The 23,841-nt window shown below is 36.5% G+C and overlaps 1 protein-coding gene across 2 annotated transcripts in view; it reads left to right on the forward strand.

Annotated features, from left to right (window-relative positions):
- The window catches only part of MAP4K3 (mitogen-activated protein kinase kinase kinase kinase 3), a 185,496-nt gene that overhangs the window by 93,586 nt on the left and 68,069 nt on the right, over positions 1-23,841 (forward strand). For both annotated transcript variants that reach the window (XM_029231412.1, XM_029231413.1), the window contains exons 4-8: positions 6,129-6,193; positions 15,950-16,005; positions 16,598-16,645; positions 19,595-19,637; positions 21,146-21,218. In XM_029231412.1, the coding sequence (XP_029087245.1) occupies positions 6,129-6,193; positions 15,950-16,005; positions 16,598-16,645; positions 19,595-19,637; positions 21,146-21,218 (285 nt within the window). The remainder of the gene's footprint in view (positions 1-6,128; positions 6,194-15,949; positions 16,006-16,597; positions 16,646-19,594; positions 19,638-21,145; positions 21,219-23,841) is intronic.

Consider the following 23,841-nt stretch of genomic DNA (forward strand, 5'->3'; position numbering starts at 1 on the left):
ATAGAAACTGGAAGAAATTTTTTTTCTAGAGCCAGAGACAGGACTTGCCAGGACTTGTAGTCCCTTGAGTTACATAGAAACTGGAAGAAATTTTTTTTCTAGAGCCAGAGACAGGACTTGCCAGGGAAACCACAGAATCTTAACTGAAAATGCGTTTTTGAATGCTCACACTATGAAAATAAAAATTACAGTTAAGTCACTTTAATTTATACCCAGCTACTGTCTTTTTTAAAAAACAGAAACTTAATCTTGGAATATGTTAGATTTACATAAAAGTTGCAAAGATAGTACAAAGAGTTCTCGCAGCTTTCCCTGGTGTTAACATCTTACATAACCCTGGGACATTTGTCAAAACTAAGAAATTAACACTGGTACAATAATATTAGCTAAACTAAGATACTGCATTTGGATTTTACCAGTTTTTCACTAATGGTCCTCTTTAAGAAATTTGGTGGAACTACCTTATGAGATACTTCTTTATACCAGTATTGCTGGGGTATTTCTACGGAACATTTGTTCAGAGGGATGCTGATATGTGAAAAAATGGGTCTATGGAAAAAATAATTGGGGGATGTAGCGAACTAAACAAAATTAGAAAAGTTGTATTTCTTCTTTCTCTTCTTCATTTTCCCTCTCCCCTCTGCTCTGTTATCTTTTCCCCTTCTTCCTCTTCTCCATTCTCCCCTTCCCAACATTCCATCCCCTTTCTTCCCCTCTTTCTAATCTTCCTCCTCCTTTTCCCACCTTTTCTTCCCTCTCCACACCTCCTCCTTCCCTTTCTCCTTCTATTCTGTGCCCCACTCCCACCCCACAGGATTTCTCAGAGACCTTAAAATACCAGTGGCGTTGTTAATTTCCAGGAGAAGAGAAGACTAGTATATGACATTTCTAAAACTGATTTAACTGTGCAGTGGTTTCTTTTGGGGAACATACTTCACATAGGACTGCTGTCCAGTGACCCGTTCTTTGTCAAATATTATGCCAAACTGGGAGTGTTAAGTACAATTATAGAGAAATAGGTCACCTTGTATCCTCTGCATACATAGCTACCCCTCATTGTTAAAGGGGAAGAAGGTGGATGGGTTACGTATAACTTTTTGGAATGCGGTCGTTTTTGCCTATTTGTTTAAAAATGAACCAAAACATTTTAAATTCAGCATACATTAGCATGAGCTATCCTAAACTAAAACATCTAGCAGTTATTAAACTTTTCCTTTTTCACATTGACAGTTGAGGTTACAGTTGAAGTGTTTTGCTGAATGTGATGGAGCAGCCATTGGCAAGTGCTTTGGTCAACAAGATAACCTACAGTAAAGTACAGGGTACTGCAGTGTGGGGCACGGCTAGGCATCCTGTCCCGGGGGAATGACTGGTCTGCTAGTTTCTAGCAGACATTTGAGAGCTGTTTATCCTTGGTGATCATGCTCATATTTTATTTTTCTTTTTAAATCATGTTATATTTGGGCAAAATATATAAATAATTATACTTAGTTCAGTGTGGGAAGATTAAAAGGTGTGTTTTAGAAATGATAACCTCCTTAATTTAATGAAATAGTTATTAGAATGTTAGTTCCTATATGCTCTAGTAAACATTGAACTAGAAGATGAAAATAGTGAACTTTTCCCCCCTCTACTTATTTTTTCTATTCCTTGTCAGATAGAAAGATAATTTTACAGAATAAGAAAGAAGAATTATAAGGATTTGTTGAGCCAGAGAATTAATAGTGATATATTGTATATTTACCTCAGTGATTAATTTTATTTTAGTTCAGATACCCAGGGACAAAGATTTTGTAATTTATTGGCCTGCATCAAATGGACTGATCTGATTCAAGTCCTTTCCCGTTAGGCAGATGGCTTGGTGAGTGACCAAAAGCAAATGCAGATTTACCATCACAGGAGAGACATTCTTAGAACAGATGGAAGTCATTTTTCTAATAGACTCTGAATATTCAGGCGTTTTTGGTAATAGAATAGAATGTTGTAAAGGTAAAGTGTTTTAGGCATCTTAAAAGATAAAGTATTAAATATATAATTATGATTTTTTTTTCTCAGTCTGTAAGTTGGAAAGTCATTTTACATAGAGTGAACAGAAAATTGTGTTTTTAAGCAAGGTGGGAAAGGGGGTAGACCAGCTTCAAGTAGAGGATGGTATAATATTGAAATATGTAAGAAAGCAGAGAACTCATTTCCTGCATCCATTTTCTTTACAAGGAGAATTGTTTTCAAACTGGAAAGGGTAGGAAAATAATGCTTAATAAAAGCATTATTAAGAAGGAATTGAAGTACAGATAGGTGAGTAGATAATTATAGAGCACCAGACACTTTAAATGAATGTAAGCCTTTTAGATTTATATAAATTATATCTCATTACTATACTGAAAATATAGCAGACATGATTGTCATCCACTGTCGGTGAGTGTCTTGACAAATAGGAGGGGTGTCAAAAGATTAGTGATCAGCATTGACCAATTTGCAAAGGAAAGGAAACGGTGATTTCTAGAAAATACAGACCGTTAAACTTGATGTCAGTCATCTGTCCCCAGCAAACATCTAAGATAAATTATTAATCACATAATTAGTGAGCGCTTATAGGAAGGAAGTGGTGATTAGCATTACTTTAGTAAGAAGTTATGTCAAATCAGTACCATCTCTATTCTATTTTTTTTCTTAAAAAAAAGAAAAAGGCAAGTTTACTTAATTACACCTTCACTGAGTTCCAGGAGCAGTTTAAGGTGCCTCACATAAATAAAACACAACAAGACAAAATATAACAAAAGGAGTAGAAAACAGCTTACGTTTATTGGGCGTATAGTCCAGGTCCTTTACTAAGCAGTTTACTTATCCTGAGGAGACCCCAAAACAATTCAGCCAGTTTCTGTGAGATGTGAGAAGTCCCTGCTGCCTGTTGCTTAAGCCCTTGAGGCAGGAATTTTATATGAAAGTTTCATGTGCAGCAGATGTGAAAATATTTTAGAGCAGTAGTTCTCAAGCACTTTGGTCTTAGAACCCCTTTTATTTTACACTCTTAAAAATGATTGAGTACCCCCAAAGAGCTTTGGTTTGTATGGGTTATATCTATTGATATTTACTATATTAGATATTAAAATTGAGAAACATTTGAAACAAGAATACATAAGCACATATTCCAGTAGCTGTCAGAGGGATGACATCATCATCACACTTCCTGCTCCTGCAGTGTCTGGAAAACTCCACTGTATTTTCAAGACAGAGTGCAAAGGGCAAATAGTTTTTAGTGTTGTTATGAAAATGAGTTTGACTTTGCTGACCCCCTGAAAGGATCTCCAGGACTCTCAGAGGCCCCCAGACCGCACTTTGAGAATCACTGTTCTAGAGGAAGGACTCAGTCTAGAGAGATCAGGCTATGAAATCCTGCATTACACATATTAAATTGGAGTCTAAGCATCATTTCAAAGAATATTGGTTGATAGACTTGCCAGAGCTTTATACCTCAGTTTAAGCAGAGGCACAGAGAGGTGCCAAATGGTCATTCTGAGCAGTCTACATAGTTAGAGTGCCATTCATGTCACCAGTGGAAAAATTACTCCTAATGTTCCTTAAGCTCATTAGTAAACTCAGTAGTGCAGGTCCACATAGTTTATACGCAAAGCTCTTGCTCCTGATAAGGGGCTTTCTAACCAACGACTTCTGGAGCGTGGGGTAGGAGGGGTGTATTTACACTTAGAAATAGTGTCACAATAGTGTCTCCAATTATTTTAAGTAAAATAATTGGAGAGCTAATAAGATGCATGTGAAAACTTCTTTTTTTTTTTTCTTTTAAGGATGAAATTTAACAAATAAGGACAAGGTCCTGTGCATAGTTTCAGTGAACCAGATATACAAATAGGGAGCTAGAAAGGAAACTCATCTGACCACTTCTATGTAAAAAAAGATCTAGAGGTTTTAGTTAACTTCAAACTGCAAACCAGCAGTTGAATGCAGTTGCTAAGAAGCTGAAGTTAATAAGAAATAGAAGTGTTCATATAAAGGACATAATTGTTCGATTCTCAGGGGGATTTAGATTTCTCCCTGTGTAACAGTCACCAGTCATAAATGCCTTCATCGTTTTGGATGAGACCATGCATCTGCCAGCCCCAGGCATCCATTCTGTGAGTTATTCAAACCAGGCCACTGGGCAACTAGGTCATACTTTACCATCAGCAGTCATGACTCAGTTTCACTGGTATGTGGACCACCTGTGAATTTGAGGTCCTGATTTCTTTCTCTGGGCTTCACTATCTTCAGCTTTGCCTCTAGAATCATGGTACTTTTTACTCTGTACTCTTTTAAGTTTGCTGACCTTCACACTGACAGGTTGTGTTCCCTTGATATATGGTGCATGGTCCATCACACCCAACCAAGTCAGCTCACCTCTCAGGTCTGCTTAATCACACCACCACTGCCATATGTGGTCCAATCCTGATAACAGCTCCACTTGTTAATGCACTGTTCATGCAGTATTCAGACTAGTACTTGATTCTGGGTGCCGCATTTTAAGAGACATTGACGAACTAGAGACTATCCAGATGAAAGTAACTAAACTGAGGAGTATACAAACCAACCACTGTTTTACAGTATGACCTCAGCCTATTCTAGCTTCACTTCCTGCCATTCTCTCTTCAGGTAGCCTGAGTTCAACTCACACTAAATCACCCACAGTCTCTAAAATGTGGCATCAAATTTTCATTCTTTTGCACAGGCCCTTTCCCTGTCTCTTAGTGGTGAATTCCTACTTTAACTTCAAGACCCAACTCAAATGTTATTTCCTCCCTTAAAATTTCCATTGACTCTCCTAATTATTTTTACCTCTGGGTTCTCACAGAACTTTATACATGCCTGAATTGTGCACTAATCAAACTATAATACAGTCCAAGGGTCAGCAAACCTTTTCTGTAAATGACCATATAGTAAATATTTTAGGCTTTGTGGACTTCGTATGTTTCTCTCTGTCACAGTTGCTCACCTCTGCTGTTTTAGTACAGAAACAGCCATAGATAATATGTAAATGAATGAGTGTGACTGTATTCCAATATAACTTTACATGGACACTAAAATTTGAATTTCACAGAATTGTCACATGTCAAGAAATAATATTCTTCTTTTGAAACCCCCCGTAACTGTTTAAAAATATGAAAACCATTCATAGTCCCTGGGCTATACAAAATCAGGCGGCAGGCTAGATTTGGCCCACTGGCCATAATTTGCTGACCCTGGGTCTAATCGATTTGTTTATTATTTCAATTACTCATGCATTCATTCATTTATGAAATAAGTATTCATTTACTGGTATCCTTCTAGGCACTGTGAATGCAGTGGTAAGAGACACCAACATATTATTAAGGCAGAATCTTTCTTCTGTGTTAGACTGAGCTTGCTGAGTTCAGAGACTTTCTATTCCATCTCTGCCCCCCCAAGAATAGTACATTTCCTGTTACATTTTGAGATGAAGTAATGAATGATTCAACAAAGGAATAAGCGATTATGGCTTTGCTAATTATTTCTCCTGTGACTATGTGGTTATGCTGTCTTATACTGTGAATGTGAAAGAGAAATGCTACTAAAGACAAGTGAGTGATAAATTTTTAACAAAGGTTATTTTGGAAAGATCTTTGTTGAGTCTAGATATGAGGGTAAAGTTTACATTTTGTCTGTTTTGTCAATGAGAAGAGCTGTCAAAGTGATACACTTTGAGATGTATTGGCTTGATACACTTTGAGATGTATTGGCTATTCTCTGATGAATCTTCTTTATATAATTTTTGGTATGAACCTTTTAATTAACATTTAACTTTTATAATGCAGTCATAGGGTAGATGGATAAACTGTGAGGGAGGGGGCTTTTTAACTAAAGGGACATTTTCTCTCATTTGGATGTGCCAAATGACATCTTTACATCCTACAAATCGTGTATTTTAAGGATTAAAACCTTGGGTTGAGTTACAGCAACACATTATGTTAAGTAATTCGTTTACTCATAGATATTAGCTTTTCTCTTAGCACATTGCATTTATGTGGTTTTTCAAGGTATTGGCATACGACCTTAAAATACTTGTTACTTCAAATAACTTTAATCATGAAAATGTGATAATGCTTATTTTCTTTTTATAGGCGAGATAAACTTTGGATTTGCATGGAGTTTTGTGGAGGTGGTTCTTTACAGGATATTTATCATGGTAAGACCAAAGTATATGTGAAAGAGATTAAGTAGAATTTCTTAAAATATAGTTATTTACTATGTTAAACAATGTTGTTTTGAGGAAAGTGTGTTTTATCATTATGCTATTTGGATACATAAGGAAATTTAAGATATATACAGACAAAAGGAGCATTCACTTTATAAGTTGAGAAATTGCACGCAGTTGAATTATTTGCTAATTCTAAAGAAGGCATATTATATATAGTTAGTTCAGTTGGAATAGGAAACAGGAAAGGATAGATTTTCTGGAACTGTTTTAGAAGGCTTAATGAAGAAAGTGGGCTTTAAATTGGTCTTTAAAAGATAGGTAAACCATGGATACGAACCATGGATACAAAGAAGAGACACACGTGTACTCCAGGAGTTGAAACAGCAGCACAGTGATGTGAAGGTGTGACATGTTAGATCCCTCTCATTGGTCTGTCTGGGGTGTATTTGGAGAGTGTGGTCAGATCTAGAGAGCCTTGAAAGCCAGAAGGAGGGACTTCCCTGGTGGTCCAGTGGTTAAGACTCCACACTTCCACTGCAAGGGGCACAGGTTGGATCCATGGTTGGGGAACTAGGATACTGCATGCCGTGCCACATGGCCAAAAGAAAGCCAGAAGGAAAAACATGGGGACATATCTGCTTCATGAAAACTTATTTCTGAGACTTCCCTGGTGGCACAGTGGTTAAGAATCCACCTGCCATTGCAGGGGACTTGGGTTTGAGCCCTGGTCTGGGAAGATCCCACATACTGCAGAGCACCTAAGCCCAGGTGCCACAACTACTGAGCCCACGTACCACAACTACTGAAGCCCACGTGCCTAGAGCCCATACTCTGCAACAAGGTAAGCCACCGCACTGAGAAGCCCGTGCACTGCAACAAAGAGTAAGCCCCACTCGCCACAAGTAGAGAAAGCCCACACACAGCAACAAAGACCCAAAACAGGCAAAAAATAAATAAATAAAACAATTTTTCAAATGTATTATTAAAAAAAAAAAAAGTGAAGGGCAGACAGCAGAAGCAAGAAGAACTACAGTCCTGCAGCCTGCAGAACGAAAACCACAATCACAGAAAGACAGACAAAATTAAAAGGCAGAGGACTATGTGCCAGATGAAGGAACAATATAAAACCCCAGAAAAACAATTAATTGAAGTGGAGATAGGCAACCTTCCAGAAAAAGAATTCAGAATAATGACAGTGAAGATGATCCCGGACCTCAGAAAAAGAATGAAGGCAAAGATCAAGAAGATGCAAGAAATGTTTGACAAACCCTAGAAGAATTAAAGAACAAACAGACAGAAATGAACAATAAAAAAACTGAAATGAAAAACACACTAGAAGAAATCAATAGGAGAATAACTCAGGCAGAAGAATGGATAAGTGACCTGGAAGACAGAATGGTGGAAATCAACCGCGGAACAGAATAAAGAAAAAAGAATGATAAGAAATGAAGACAGCCTAAGAGACCTCTGAGACAACATTAAATGCACCAACAATCACATTATGGGGTCCCAGAAGGAGAAGAGAGAGAGAAAGGACCTGACAAAATATTTCAAAATGTTACAGTCAGAAACTTCTCTAACTTGGGAAAGGAAATAGCCACCCAAGCCCAGGAAGCACAGAGAGTCCCAGACAGGATAAGCCCAAGGAGAAACACACAGAGACACATTGTAATCAAATTGACAAAAATTAAAGACAAAAATTATTAAAAGCAACAAGGGAAAAACGACAAATAACATACAAGGGAACTTCCATAAGGTTAACAGCTGATTCCTCAGCAGAAACTCTACAAGCCAGAAGGGAGTGGCACGATATATTTAAAGTGATAAAAGTGAAGAACCTACAAGCAAGAATACTCTACCCAGCAAGGTTCTCATTCAGATTTGACAGAGAAATCAGAAGCTTTACAAACAAGAAAAAGCTAAGATTTTCAGCACCACCAAACCAGCTCTACACAAAATCCTAAAGGAACTTCTCTAAGTGGGAAACACAAGAGAAGAAAAGGACCTACAAAAAGAAAACAATTAAGAAAAAGGTAATAGGAACATACATATTGATAATTACCTTAAATGTGAATGGACTAAATGTTCCAACCAAAAGACACAGGCTCGCTGAATGGATATAAAAACAAGACCTGTATATATGCTGTCTAAAAGAGACCCACTAAAGACTTAGGGACACATACAGACTGAAAGTGAGGGGATGGAAAAACATATTCCATGCAAGTGGAAATCAAAAGAAAGCTAGAGTAGCAATACTCATATCTGATAAAATAGACTTTAAAATAGAGAATGTTACAAGAGAGAAGGAAGGACACTCCATAATGATCAAGGGATCAATCCAAGAAGGAGATACAACAATTATAAATATATGTGCACCCAACATAGGAGCACCTCAATACATAAGGCAAATGCTAACAGCTATAAAAGAGGAAATTGACAGTAACACAGTCATAGTGGAGGACTTAGACTTAACACCTCACTTACACCAGTGGACAGATCATCCAGACAGAAAATTAATAAGGAAACACAAGCTTTAAATGACACAGTAGACCAGATTTAATTGATATTTATAGGACATTCCATCCCAAAACAGCAGATTACACTTTCTTCTCAAGTGCCCATGGAACATTCTCCAGGATAGAGCACATCTTAGGTCACAGATCCAGCCTCGGTAAATTTAAGAAAATTGAAATCGTATCAAGCATCTTTTCCGACCACAGCACTATGAGATTAAAAATCAATTACAGGAGAAAAAAAAAAGTAAAAAACACAAACACATGGAGGTTAAACAATACACTACTAAATAACCAGGAGATCACTGAAGAAATCAAAGAGGAAATCAAAAAATACCTAGAGACAAATGACAATGAAAACATGACAATCCAAAACCTATGGGATGAAGCAAAAGCAGTTCTAGGAGGGAAGTTTATAGCAGTACAATCCACCTCAAGAAAAAAAAAATCTCAAACAGTCTAACCTTACACCTAAAGGAACTAGAGAAAGAAGAACAAACAAAACCCAAAGTTAGTAGAAGGAAAGAAATCATAAAGATCAGAGTAGAAATAAATGAAATAGAAACAAAGAAAACAGTAGCAAAGATCAATGAAACTAAAACCTGGTTCTTTGAGAAGATAATCAAACTTGATAAACCTTTTAGCCAGACTCATCAAGAAAAAGAGGGAGAGGCCTCAAATCAATAAAATTAGAAATGAAAAAGGAGAAGTTACAACAGACCCCGCAGAAATACAAAGCATCATTAAGAGACTACTACAAGCAACTCTATGCCAATAAAATGGACAACCTGGAAGAAAGGGACAAATTCTTAGAAAAGCACAACCTTCCAAGACTGAACCAGGAAGAAATAGAAAATATAAACAGACCAATCTCAAGCACTGAAATTGAAACTGTGATTAAAAATCTTCCAAGAAACCAAAGTCCAGGACCAGATGGCTTCAGAGGCGGATTCTTTCAAACATTTAGAGAAGAGCTAACACCCATCCTTCTCAAACTCTTTCAAAATATTGCAGAGGAAGGAACACTCCCAAACTCATTCTACAAGGCCACCATCACTCTGATACCAAAACCAGACAAAGATACTACAAATAAAGAAAACTACAGACCAGTATCACTGATGAATATAGATGCAAAAATCCTCAACAAAGTACTAGCAGACAAAATCCAACAACACATTAAAAGGATCATACACCATGATCAAGTGGGATTTATCCCAGGGATGCAAGGTTTCTTCAATATACACAAATCAATCAATGTGATACACCACATTAACAAATTGAAGAATAAAAATCACCTGATCATCTCAATAGATGCAGAAAAAGCTTTTGACAAAATTTAACACACATTTATGATTAAAACTCTCCAGAGGGCTTCCCTGGTGGTGCAGTGGTTAAGAATCTGCCTGCCAATGCAGGGGACACGGGTTTGACCCCTGGTCCGAGAAGATCCCACATGCCACGGAGCAACTAAGCCTGTGTGCCACAACTACTGAGCCTGCGCTCTAGAGCCTGTGAGCCACAAGTACTGAAGCCCACGTACCACAACTACTGAAGCCCACGCACCTAGAGCCTGTGCTCCACAACAAGAGAAGCCACCACAATGAGAAGCCTGTGCACCACAACAAAGAGTAGCCCTGGCTCGCCACAACTAGAGAAAGCCCGCGTGCAGCAATGAAGACCCAGTGCAGCCAAAAACAAATAAATAAGTAAATTTATTTAAAAAAAAAAAAACTCTCCAGAAAGTGGGCATAGAGGAAACCTACCTCAACATAAAAAAGGCCATATATGACTGACCCATGGCAACCATCATTCTCAATGGTGAAAAGCTGAAAGCATTTACTCTAAAATCAGGAACAAGACAAGGATGTCCACTCTCACCAGTCTTATTCAACATAGTTTTAGAAGCCCTAGCCACAGTAATCAGAAGAAAAAGAGATAAAAGGAATTTGACTTGGAAAAGAAGTAAAACTGACACTGTTTGCAGATGACATGGTACTATACATAGAAAATGCTAAAGATGACACCAGAAAACTACTAGAGCTAATCAATGAATTTGGTAAAGCTAAAGGATACGAAATTAATGCACAGAAATCTCTCGCATTCCTATACACTAACAATGAAAGATCAGAAAGAGAAATTAAGGAAACAATCCCATTCACCATTGCAGCAAAAAGAATAAAATACCTAGGAATAAACCTACCTAAGGAGGTAAAAGACCTGTACTCAGAAAACTGTAAGACACTGATGAAAGAAGTCAAAGATGACACAAACAGATGGAGAGATATACCATGTTCTTGGATTGGAAGAATCAATATTGTGAAAATGACTATACTACCCATAGCAGTCTACAGATTCAGTGCAATCCCTATCAAATTACCAATGGCATTTTTTTTGGAACTAGAACAAAAAATCTTAAAATTTGTATGGAGACACAAAAGACCCCAAATAGCCAAAGCAATCTTGAGAAAAAAAAAAACGGAGCTGGGGCTTCCCCGGTGACACAGTGGTTGAGAGTCCGCCTGCCAATGCAGGGGATGCAGGTTTGTGTCCCGGTCTGGGAAGATCCCACATGCCGCGGAGCGGCTAGGCCCGTGAGCCATGGCCGCAGAGCCTGCGCGTCCGGAGCCTGTGCTCTGCAACGGGAGAGGCCACAAAAAAAAAAAAAAAAAGACAGAGCTGGAGGAATCAGACTCCCTGACTTCAGACTATACTACAAAGCTACAGTAATCAAGACAGTATGGTACTGGCACAAAAACAGAAATATAGATCAGTGAAACAGGATAGAAAGCCCAGAGATGAACCCACACACCTATGGTCAACTAATCTATGACAAAGGAGGCAAGAAAAAAAAAAAAGTTATTTTCTGAGAATATTTTTTTTTTAGATGTGTGGCTATTCTTCATATTTGAGAAAATTTTCCTTTTTATTAATGACATTTTGATTTCAAAGGTTTAGTGAAAATTGATAAATATTTGTCATCATTTTGCATTGCAGAACATACACGGTATTTCTGGAAGCTTGTTAAACATTCAAAAAGCTATTTTCCCCTTTTTTTGTCTTCGTTTGGACTAATTTCTCTACTATTGTTTCCACACTTACTGATTTAATTTCCTTCTTCCTGAAGTTTGTTTCAGCTAGGCCTGTAGTGGTAAACTCTCAGTCTTTGATCCTCATTCTTAAATGATAGTTTAAGTGGACATAGGCACATTTTCTTGGTTGACAGGTATTTTTGTTAGCATTTCGAAGATGCTGGACTGTTGTCTTCTAGTTTCTGTAGTTCTTGGTACTGTCTGCTGACTTGATCCTTTACAGGTAATCTTCCTTTCTTTGTAATTGCTTTTAAGATTTTTCTCTTTACTTCTGGTGCTTCTAGTATCTAAATGTAGATTTACGTTTCCTGCTTGGGACTTGAAGTGCTTACATCCAAGGTTTTAGTTCTTTTATCGAGTCTAACAATGATCAATTATTATCCCTTCAAATATTTTCTCCTTCAGGTTCTCTGATCTCTCCTTCTAAAATTTCAGTTCAATGTACATTAGCTCTCCATGTCTCTTAAAGTGAGCTTCATTTTTCCACTTTTTAATCCCTCAGAGCACTGAGGGTACTCATAACCATCTTCCGGTTCACTGATCGTACACCTAATTTGGTGACCATATTTTTCATTTCTAGAAATTGTTTGGTTCTATTTCACATCTCTTTCCATTTTTTGTCTTATTCTTTCCTTGTAATTTTTCATCCCTCCTTTTGTATCTTTAGTTTATTTAAGCATACTTATTTTTTAGTCTTAGATTGTCTGGTAATCCCATCAGATATACATGATTGGTCTTAGGTGTCTGATTCTGCTTTCTTCATTAAGAAGCAAGAAAGCCAATTTAGTTACAGAGATAGGTTGTCATGATTGTTATTCCATTTCATCCCTCTGATGGAAGTAACATAGTAATATGAATCTGTTAGTACTGATTTGTTTATTCAGCAACTGGGTCAGTGGAAGAAATAATTTCGTATTAACTTGGATGCTCTCAAACATGCATGCTGAGAATACACAGGTTTATATGCAGCCCCAAACCCTGTCTTTCTCTGTATGCACACCTTTGATTGCACCCAGGTTTCCACCAGATAACCTCCTCATGGCAATGTATACTCCTCTTTGGCTGTAGTATACACTGCTGTCTACTTGCATCACCATATAAAACATATACCTCCATTTCTCTCTGTGTGTGTCTCTTTCCTCCTCTCCTCTCTCTCTTTCATCATGTTGTCATTCTATGGGGAGTAGAATAAATATCCTGGATTACCTTATTTGGTGAAAGACAAGTTCTACTTTTCTAATTACCACAGTGCTTGTGGGTTTTTGTTTGTTTCTTTGCTGGTGTATACAAACCAAATTTGATCCATCATGCAAAATTTTTTTTTATTAAAGCCTCCTTTTAAAAATTATTTCCACTTATTTATACAGTACCATTAAGCCAAATTTTATATTTTCTCTTAAGTCCTTAATTCCATCATTTACTCCAAATGATTGTTTTAAATTTAACTCTCCTGAAAGGAGAACTATATTAGTTATCTATTGCTGCATAACAATGATCTTAAAATTTGTCATCTTAAAACAAACATTTATTATCTCAGTTACTAAGGGTCAAGAATTCAAGAATGGCTTAATTGGGTGATTTCCCTTGCAGGACAGGGCAAAACATGCATAAGACATTGGGTCCATGCCAAAAATCCTTGAAATTTGGTCCTGTCCAGAATGTCCATGAGCATATTTGGTTCATGCCACATGGTTTTGGACAGGACCAGATATCAAGGATCTTTTGGCATGGACCCAATGTCTTATGGACATTTTGGGCAGGACCAAATATGAACAAATATCAAGAGCCTTTTGGTGTGGGCCAGAAGTCTTAGGGAGGTTTGGATCAGGACCAAATGTCTGCGAACTGGATGATTCTAGCTCATGGTCACTCATGAGGGTGCAATCAAGCTCTTGGCTGGAACTGTAGTCATCTGAAGGCTTGACTAAGGTTGGAGGATTTGCTTTCAAGATGATTCACTTACATGGCTATTGGCAGGAGGTCTCAATTCCTTGCCACAAGGATCTCGCTATAGGACAGCTTGAGTGTCTTCACAGGATGGCAGCTGGCTTCTCCCAGAGGAAATGATGCCAGAGAGCAAGGAGGAAGCCATAAAACCTTTTATGATGTAGTCTCAGAATTTGCATTCTGTTACTACTACCACAATTTGTTCTTTAGAAGCAAGTCATTTCTGTCCAGCCCACACTCAGGAAGGGAATTAAGTTCCAGCTCTTGAGGGGGATGTATTAGAGAATTCATGGACATATTTTGACCACAAGGGTGAGGGCAGCAGGGCAACTTTTGACTTTACATTTTTTCATGAGTTCCTTCTCCTCTCCTTTTGTTTACTTTTTCTTTGAGAACTAACATTAGAACCTTTTATTGTTCCAACATAATAGATTTTTTGTCTCTATTTTTCACTGAACATTTTTCTTTCTGTTTAATATTGTCCTTTAACAACTTTATGCATTCTGTTATATCATTTATGGTGAATTTTTTTTCTCATTTGTTTCATAATTTTGAGATCATCTTCAGGGGGAATTCCGTATGGCTTTTGAGAGTGTGTCCTTCCGACAGTGTTGGATTTTTTTTCCCCTGGGACCCCAGTGACCTCATTGTTTTCTATATATATTTGAACCCTAAACCTGAGTGAAGAAGAGGGCTTTTAAATTCTAAGAGGAAACATTTTTTTCTCCTGTCCAGATCCCAGGCCATGACACACAAATACCTAGTCATCTCCTGCTGCTAGTCTACTATTTTAATGAGGCTGTAGCCCTTTAAGGATTCTGGTTTTATGTGGGTGTTTGTTTTAACTCTTCTTCTGCAGAGCTATAACCTTTTCTTCTGTGCCCATGTAGGGGATAAAACTAAAGCCCTAGCTTACGAAGGTTGGCCTTCCCCTAAGAGACAACTAGACTATTTGTCATTTTTACCATTCTGTTTCTCATTTTCGTTTTTGCGTCTGGCTTCTGGACAAGTCTCTTACTGTTTATGAGCTTAGCTAGGCATTTAAAAGATTATTTAAAAATTTTTTTCCTGGTGTTACTTTCAGGGTTTTCAGGTTATCTTATTTGCTGTATTGTGGGAACACACATCTCAAGAAGGTCTATCTTACTGGATGAGAGTAGGCTTACAAGCCACGGAAGTTAGTTACTATAAGGTTTATCCTCATTTAAACTTAGTCTTGTCCCCAAAAGAATCTAAGTGAAATAGATTTCTCTCTTCCACAATAGTAAAATACAAGGACTCTGAACTACGCATTTTTACAAAGCTGTTAAGTTGAGGTAAATGGGAGATCACTGTCTAGCACGTGATTTCATGGTTGGAATTTGATTCAGTTTCTAGAATAGTTTTTCCTGCCTAACTTACTTCTTTATTCTAAAGTGATTTAATAGCGAGAAAGAGAAAACTATTTAAATGCTTTTCATAGTCGAAAGATGTACACAGAGGAAATATTCAAATATTACATGATTAAGCTATGTATATTGATATGGAAAGATGGTAAGTGAAAAGGCAAGTTTCAGAATTGTATGTATAATATGATTCCATTTATGTTTATGTGTTTGTGCACTACATACCTGTACTATATAAAACATCTATGCATTAAGTCATCTGGTAGACTATAGGCCAAACTATTGGTATTGTTTATTATTGAGTAATACTGGTTTGGATAAGGAAAAGACCTGTCTCTGTTGATTGGAATTTTTTATATTGAACATGTATTAATTTTATATCTATAAAGCTAATTATTTTAGGGGAAAAGTATTGATTTTTAACCTAGTCAATGTTACATGTCAGTTTTTTAAAAAAGCTTTAATAAGGACTAGCTAAACGTCTTGGCCATGCTTTCTTTCTTTTACCATTTAAGAGGTAATATGATCAGGTGTAAACATGAAAATGTAATTAATTTCAGTGACTATTTCAATGTTTTATTCATTCCACAAACACTTACTGAGTAGCTTTTCCATGCCAGGCACTGTTCTAAACACTGGGGATACAATGAGCAAATCAGATTTTTTAAAATTCCTGCCCTCATGAAGCTTACTTTTTAGTAGAATTTAAGTATATTAAGTCTATTGCTTAGTGGAACTTGTAATCTTTGTCTCTTATTGAAAAACATACTTTGACTAATTTTATTAACATTAATTTTTTTCCTCTTATAGTAACGGGACCTCTGTCAGAACTGCAAATTGCATATGTTAGCAGAGAAACACTACAGGTAAATTCAATGTTAATTAAAAAGTAATGTTCTTTATTAAATTAAATGTTTAATTATTGTGCATTACCTGTTAAGCAGAGTAAGGATTTAAATATTCTAGTTTGGTAAACTCTTGAATTTAATACATTTCAAAGTTGTGTAGTAAACTCAAATTATATTTGCAAATAAACACGTTAAAGATTCAGTATCATAATGTACCTCCTAAAATTTAAGCACTATGGATTTGTTATTTATTTTTATATTCCTCTTAATACCAAAGAAAAGCTTGAAAATTAAGCATTCTTATGGGATTGAAACTCATTCTGATACAAATTGGATATTTACTTTAAAAAAGTTATTTCAAACTATTTGCAGAGTTTAGTGAAAATTATTTCTCTTAGGAAAATTAGTGGTTCAAACTGAGCTCCGCCTCTCATTTTCTCGATTCTTTTATCTTTTCGGATACTCTGGTAAAATAAAATGATTATCACTAGTGCTTTCTGTAATGAGTAAATAAATAAGACAGAATACTACTCATTGATGACTTTAAATCCCAAAGGATGTTCTGTAGTAAAGTCTTGTTAATTTTTCTTTTTTTTTTTTGAAACTCCAGGGATTATACTATCTTCACAGTAAAGGAAAAATGCACAGGGATATAAAGGTATATATCATATGTTTACCTAATGGCCCTCTCTTCATTTTTAAATATTCTGACCCCAAACTGTTGAGCAAAATTGTATCAGTTATTCTATTTGATGAATTTGTTATCTTAATATGTTACTATAATAAAATTGAGTGATACTTTGAAGGGTTTATTAATTTTTTTAAAGCAGCTCTGTTAAGATACAGTTCACATACAATAAAATTCACCCTTTTAAAGTGTACAATTGTGGATTCATGTTTTAATAACACATTCTAGCTTATTTGTAGTTATTTATTTATAAAATGCAAATTAGGTCCATAGCTTCCATTAAGTTACAGTCTTTAGGAAGTTTCATGCTTTGAATATTGTAGTAAACTTTGGCGATCTTAAGGAACTGTCATTAATAATGTATAAAAATGGATAAACTAAGCCTTGACCTTTTCTGCTGGTCTTTAACTGGCAGAGGAGAGCAGGTACACGGGGCATGCTGTGGTAAACCACCCCTATCCTGGGACTCTGAGGTTATTTCCAAAGATACTGCCGTCTTCCCAGCCTGGATATTTTCTCTGTTCGTTTATTTTTTCTTTTCTTTTCTTCTTCCTCATTCATCTTACCTCCTGCTTTTTCTTTCCCCCTTTTGTTTTCTCTAACATAAAGGTTCTAACCCTTTTTTGCAGGGGATGTGGGTGTGGGAATCACATGCTCTTTGAGTCTGATGAAAGCCATGGACTCTCCTCCAAAAATGCTCTTATGCACATGCCTTCAAATTTTGCATGAAATTTCAGTGGACTCTCAGATCACCTGCTGAGATCCTCTACCCTAAGTATTTTTCATAAACCACTTAAAAGACATAAGCAAAGAGCCTTGGATTCAAAGGTGGGAGAGATCCTAAGAAGATAAGTGTATCAAGAAAGATTCTGTGTCATTGGCACTTAAATGATCTGGAAGGATTGATAGATTTTTGTCAGAAAGTTGGAATGCCTTCTAAGCAGAAGGAACAGTGTGAGCAAAGATACAGAGGTCAGAAAGTGTGGGGTCATTTTAGGGGGTATAAAGGCTGCACCATATAACTGAAGAGAAGAGAATGTAGGAGAGTGATAAGAGATGGTGTTGGCCAGGAGGTTTGGTGCTCCACTATGCAAGAACTTGTGCGCTGGACTTCAGAGTTTGGGCCTAATTGGATAGATTCTAGCCATCACCACTATTTCTACCCTGTCTAAGCCACCATTATATTACATCTCACCTGGACTTCTGGAATAGCCTTCTAACTGGTCTCCCTGCTCCCATTCTTGAGTGATCCTACAGTCAGTTCTCTGCCTCACACCAAAGTGACCTTTGTAAATCAGATCTTGTCACTCTCCTGCTTATAAACCACGGTTGGCTTCCCACCATACTCAGTACAGTATTCAGATGTTTTTACCGTGGCCATTAAGGTTATGCATGATCTGGCACCTGCTTTCCTCTCCGACCTCATCTCATACTCTTCTTCGTTTTACTCATTCTGTTCTAGGCACACTAAACTTGGAGTTCCTGGAATATGTTGAGTTCATTCTGGTTCCAGGACTTTGTATTTGCTGTTACCTCTTTCTGGAATGTTCTTCTAGATTTTGGCATGACTCTGCACCCTCTCTTCAACTAGATCTCTGCTTAAATATCCCTGCCTTAGGGAGGCCTTCCCTTCCTGCTTTATCTTCAGAGTGCTTATCTCTACCTGGCTTTGAATCATTTATTGGTTCATTCATTCGTGTAGATGTAAACTCCTTGAGAGCTGGAACTTTTTCATTACTATAACCCCAGAGCTTGAAGTAGCATCTGGTTGCTAGTAGTCTCTCAGGGAGAGAGGGATGAATGGACACCTAGATGGATGGATGGAAGAATGCATCATAAGTGCAGATGACATGATATAAACCGTAATTTAGAAAAATTAATCTGGAGCTGGGGAAAGACCAAACTGAAGACTCTGGCAGAAGTCTAGATAGCTAGGGCCTAATTCAAGTTGAAATCCCTACTCTAGTTTCTTTTTCCTTTTTCTCATTTCTCCCGTTACTCCTTAGAGTTGCAGTAATATCAAGGGGTGCAGGTTTGGGTTATTTCTTCCTCTTTTGGGGGCTGGAAGGGGTTTCCTAGTATTTGTTACCCCGAACTTATACTTACAAAATTGATTGCATCCTGAACCATAGCGGATTACTTTTGCTTCCTCATTTAAAAGTTGCCCAAAGGTGGGACAGTGGTGGGGAGCCTGTAGTACCTTTGAGAGGCAGTATTTCTACCTCCTCCAAAAGCTCTCAGTTTTTTGAAGATGAAGTCATTATTATCACCTTCTTCTTTGAGCTTAGGTCAAGAAGCAAAAGTGGGTAAAAATGCTGCTAGGTCATGCAAACAGGTGACATTTTAATTCTGTGGGACTGTGCCTAGTTGTTTATGTACTGAATGGCCCCAAACTCTGGGCAGAGACACATTAGGATGGACAGCCCCACAGACTAAGTAGTAAGGTTCAGTCTTACACATTAGCATTGGTTCAACTTGATGTTAAGTACCTAGAAAGGGAGATGTGTTTTGGTGGATTTGGACAGGAAATGGCAATGAAGTTTAACATGTAATTCAAGGAACTGAATAATGCCATTGTAAGGTAACAGTTTAGTATAGTGACAGCGCTTAATCAGTAAGAAAATAGCATTCAGATTAAAACTAATATGTCACTTTCATAATAACATTTATATTATTTTAATAGCAGCTTTTTGCAAGGCAGAACATTATGTAGGGATAGTCAAATTGCCTAAAAAGTGGACAGTAAATTTTCCTATGAATGTAATGGTTTAACGTTTTAATTGGGCCTACTATAAATCGTCAGTATTTCTAGGTTTAAGCCTGCCACTTGTGATTATTTTAAATATATATATTTAATCTTTTATATGTGCTTTCTGATAAAATGTTTCCTACTTTAACTAAAATGTTCTCACTTTGAAGGGAGCTAACATTCTGTTAACGGATAATGGTCATGTGAAATTAGGTAAGTAAATTTTAATTTCGTCACTTGCACAAATTTATTCCAAAACATAGTAAGTTTATGTTTTCCTCTCTAGGACTAGGTTTCCCCTCCCTCAGCAGCATCTATATATCTTTAGGTGGAAATCTCACTGCGGGACATGACATATGTAATCTCTCTGTGTCTATTTCTTCTTCTCTTAAGTGGGGATAAAGTCTATCCTTCACATGGGACAGATTCATTATAAAGATATAGTGAAATAATATCCCTTAAAAATTCTTTCACCTCTAACCCTAGGAGTGGGACTTCTAGTTAGAAATCTGTACGAGATTACCATGTGACCAAAAAATAAGGCAAACAAACAAAAGCCAAAAACTCAATAATGCAAAAAATCCTACCTGCTTACACAAGCTTTTAAAATGAAACACTGTATGTAATTTAGATGCTGAATCGTGCTTTGTTTGAAACTGTAACTTTTTTTTGTAACTTTTGATTGTCAAGTTATTAAAATAGTTCAATACCTAAATAATAACTTAATCTGAAAGTTTAAGACAGGAAACATGTACAGTATAGTAACTTTATAAACAAAGTTATGTCTGTTAGATATTAAATGAAGTATTTAATAACAAATATGAAACAATTATTTTGAACTACATATCACTATAAAATCAAAATTCAAGCAAATATTTATCTTCTAAAAATATGGTTAAACTATTTTGACCTATAGCCTATAATAGGGACTAATCAGATTTAAAAGTATCATAATTTACATATAATAAAATTTTCCTAAGCTACCTCTAAGTATGAGAAAAGCAGTTATCTAACTGTTGATGGCTTAGTGAACAGTTTCCATCTGCAATTTAAAATTTGTGTCAATAATATGTGCCTTACTCAAAGGCATCCTATATATAATATGTCTTAGTTTATAAAGATTTATAAATCATCATTAAAAAAACTAGAAAATATTAGAACTCAATATACTTAAAAAATAGCAACATAAAAATAAACTGACATAAAAATAAATTTCTTGATAGTGATTGTTATTGGTATTAGAATATATTGCTAAGGTAAGATTTTGGGGAATATTCTGTTTGTCTTTTCACGGTAGATAGATTTACCAATAGAGATTTTGTTTTTTTTAATGTCAGTTGTTATGTATATGGCAGGAAGTGAATGGAATGTATTCCTACTTAAGGTCCCGTCCAGTGATTTTCCTTGAATTTCAGGTCCTGGGAATTAGAAATTATAACATTAAATCTGGCAGGTTAGATTCTCTCAGTTGTCTCTTCCTCATCAAAATTATTTGATCTTGACTTTTGTTGTCATTTGATTCATGTGGGGATGTATGGGAATCCATTTGGCTCTCATACGCACTATTGTGTGATATTTTAATGCTAGTCCATTAGAGTTACAAATTTTAATGTGATGTTTGAGAATATCTCATTTCTGTGAAATTAATTTAATGGAAATAATTATATGTTACTTTTAAATAATTTTATTTTATTTTCTAAACGTGTCTCTTTTTTTAATAGCTGATTTTGGAGTGTCTGCTCAGATAACAGCTACAATTGCCAAACGGAAGTCTTTCATTGGTACACCATATTGGTAATTGTATTTTAATTGATAATTTAACTTTTTGTTTTTCTATCATTATTGTATGCAGTGTTTATTAAAAAATAGACTGAATGGTCAAAATTATTAGGACTAAAACAGATTAAGGAAGTCAGCAACAGGCTAAGTAATTTAGGCATATATACTTTTGGATGAATTACAATACATAGCCATAGAATATTCTACCATACTATTTTTTATTATGTGGAAAGGGCTTTAGAGATTGATATGCTTTTAGAAACCTTGATATAGTTCCAGTTTTGCCAAAAAAAACCCCAACTCTTGGTCCTACACATATTACATGTATTTTCACAGATTAGTCTGTATTCTGACGAATTTTTCAACATTATCTTATTCACAGTATTCCCTAGCTCAAAACTTTTTGACATATCTTGGTTGCACACAAGATCAAGTACATATTTCTTGGCATTTGGAGTCTTCCGGTGTCTGGCCTCTGTCTGCCTCATTAACTTTATTTTTTTTAATTAATTTATTTTATTTATTTATTTTTGGCTGTGTTGGGTCTTCGTTGCTGCGCACGGGCTTTCTCTAGTTGCTGCGAGTGGGGGCTGCTCTTCTTTTTGGTCCATGGGCTTCTCATTGCGGTGGCTTCTCTTGTTGCAGAGCACAGGCTCTAGGCACGGGCTTCAGTAGTTGTGGCGCGCGGGCTTAGTTGCTTCGCGTCATGTGGCATCCTCCCAGACCTAGGGATCGAACCCGTGTCCCCTGCATTGGCAGACGGATTCTTACCCACTGCACCACCAGGCAAGTTCCTGCCTCATTAACTTTAAGTTCTACTAGTTGCCTCCACAGACCTTCCTCTCTAGCCATGTTTTTGTCTGCTGGGTGTTCTTGATCATTCTATACAAACTATCTTATTCATTCATTTATTTGTTCAATAAATGTTTTTACCACTTACTGTGTGCCAGATATGCTGTTAGTCATTGTGCATATAGTGGTGGATAGGTATAGAGCTTTTTAGCGCACATGATTCCCTTGAAGTAAGGGCACTCTGGAAATCTTAACATTCTTCAGCTTAAGTGCTACCATTCCTCCCCCAGTGCCCTCCTGATCTGCCTCCTCAGCAGAGGAGTGGGATAGCAGTGGGATAGCACTAATCTGGATGACTTCTTTTCATGTTTAAGATATGATGTATACCATTTTTGATATTTGTCTTTTTATCAAATAGGTACATACTTTAAAAGTCAAATAGTGCTAAAGAGACTGATAAATTCTTCTAGTTTTGTCTTCTGCCATCTGTAGCATTATTATTATTTATAGGCTTTGTGTTACAATAGGTGAAGATTTTATTAATAGTTCTCTTCATTCATCATTCAGTCTTCTTATCTTTTCAGTGTACTTGCTGAGTCAATTATTATACTACTATTACACTTACTGTCTTTAAAATTTTTTCTTATATCTAATAATTCTTTTATTTGCTTAGTTTGTATTTTTTATCCTTGGCCAAGACTTCCATACCTCCCCATATTCTGCAGTCTGAAAGATGCCTGTATATAATTTTCCAAGCCATAAATAGTCCTGATTTGGGGAGGGTTTTTTTGCTTTGTTTTAATTTGTTTTGTTTTGTTTTTATTAAAATTAAGTCTTCCTGGGGTCCTCCTCTCTCCTATTCCAATCTGAAATGTTTATTTTCTAGGATTTTTCCATAGCTTCGCCTTGGGAATTCATTTCCTGGAATCCAAGTCTTCTTCCTCCTTCATAAATTTCGCCCTCTCTCACGTTTTGATAAATTCCTGAGAAATTTGAGGGGTAAAAATTTTTGAGACTCTGCATGTCTAGCCTCACACACACACGATTGATAATTTGGATGAATATGGCATTCTAGGTTGGAATTTTTGAAGCATTGCTCTAGTGTCTTTTCTCTGATGTTGATGGGAACTGTGGTGCCATTATGACACATGATTTTTATTTTTAACATCTTTATTTGAGTATAATTGCTTTACAATGTTCTATTAGTTTCTGCTGTATAACAAAGTGAATCAGCTATATGTTTACATGTATCCCCATATCCCCTCCCTCTTGCATCTCCCTCCCACCCCTCTAGGTGGTCACAAAGGACCGAGCTGATCTCCCTGTGCTATGCAGCTGCTTCCCACTAGCTATCTGTTTTACATTTGGAAGTGTACACATGTCAGTGGTACTCTCTCACTTTGTCCCAGCTTACCCTTCCCACTCCCCATGTCCTCAAGTCCATTCTCTATGTCTGCGTCTTTATTCCTATCCTGCCCCTAGGTTCATCAGAACCATTTTGTTTTTTTAAATTCCATATATATGTGTTAGCATATGGTATTTGTTTTTCTCTTTCTGACTTACTTCACTCTGTATGACACACTCTAGGTCCATGCACCTCACTACAAATAGTTCAATTTCGTTTCTTTTTATGGCTGAGTAATATTCCATTGTATATATGTGTCACATCTTCTTTATCCATTCATCTGTCGATGGACACTTAGGTTGCTTCCATGTCCTGGCTATTGTAAATAGTGCTACAGTGAACATTGTGATACATGTCTCTTTTTGAATTATGGTTTTCTCAGGGTATATGCCCAGTAGTGGCATTGCTAGGTCGTATGGTAGTTCTATTTTAGTTTTTTAA

The sequence above is a fragment of the Monodon monoceros genome, unplaced genomic scaffold (genome assembly GCF_005190385.1).
Source record: "Monodon monoceros isolate NGI ecotype Baffin Bay Population unplaced genomic scaffold, NGI_Narwhal_1 Super_Scaffold_19, whole genome shotgun sequence".
Taxonomy (NCBI): Eukaryota; Metazoa; Chordata; class Mammalia; order Artiodactyla; family Monodontidae; genus Monodon; species Monodon monoceros.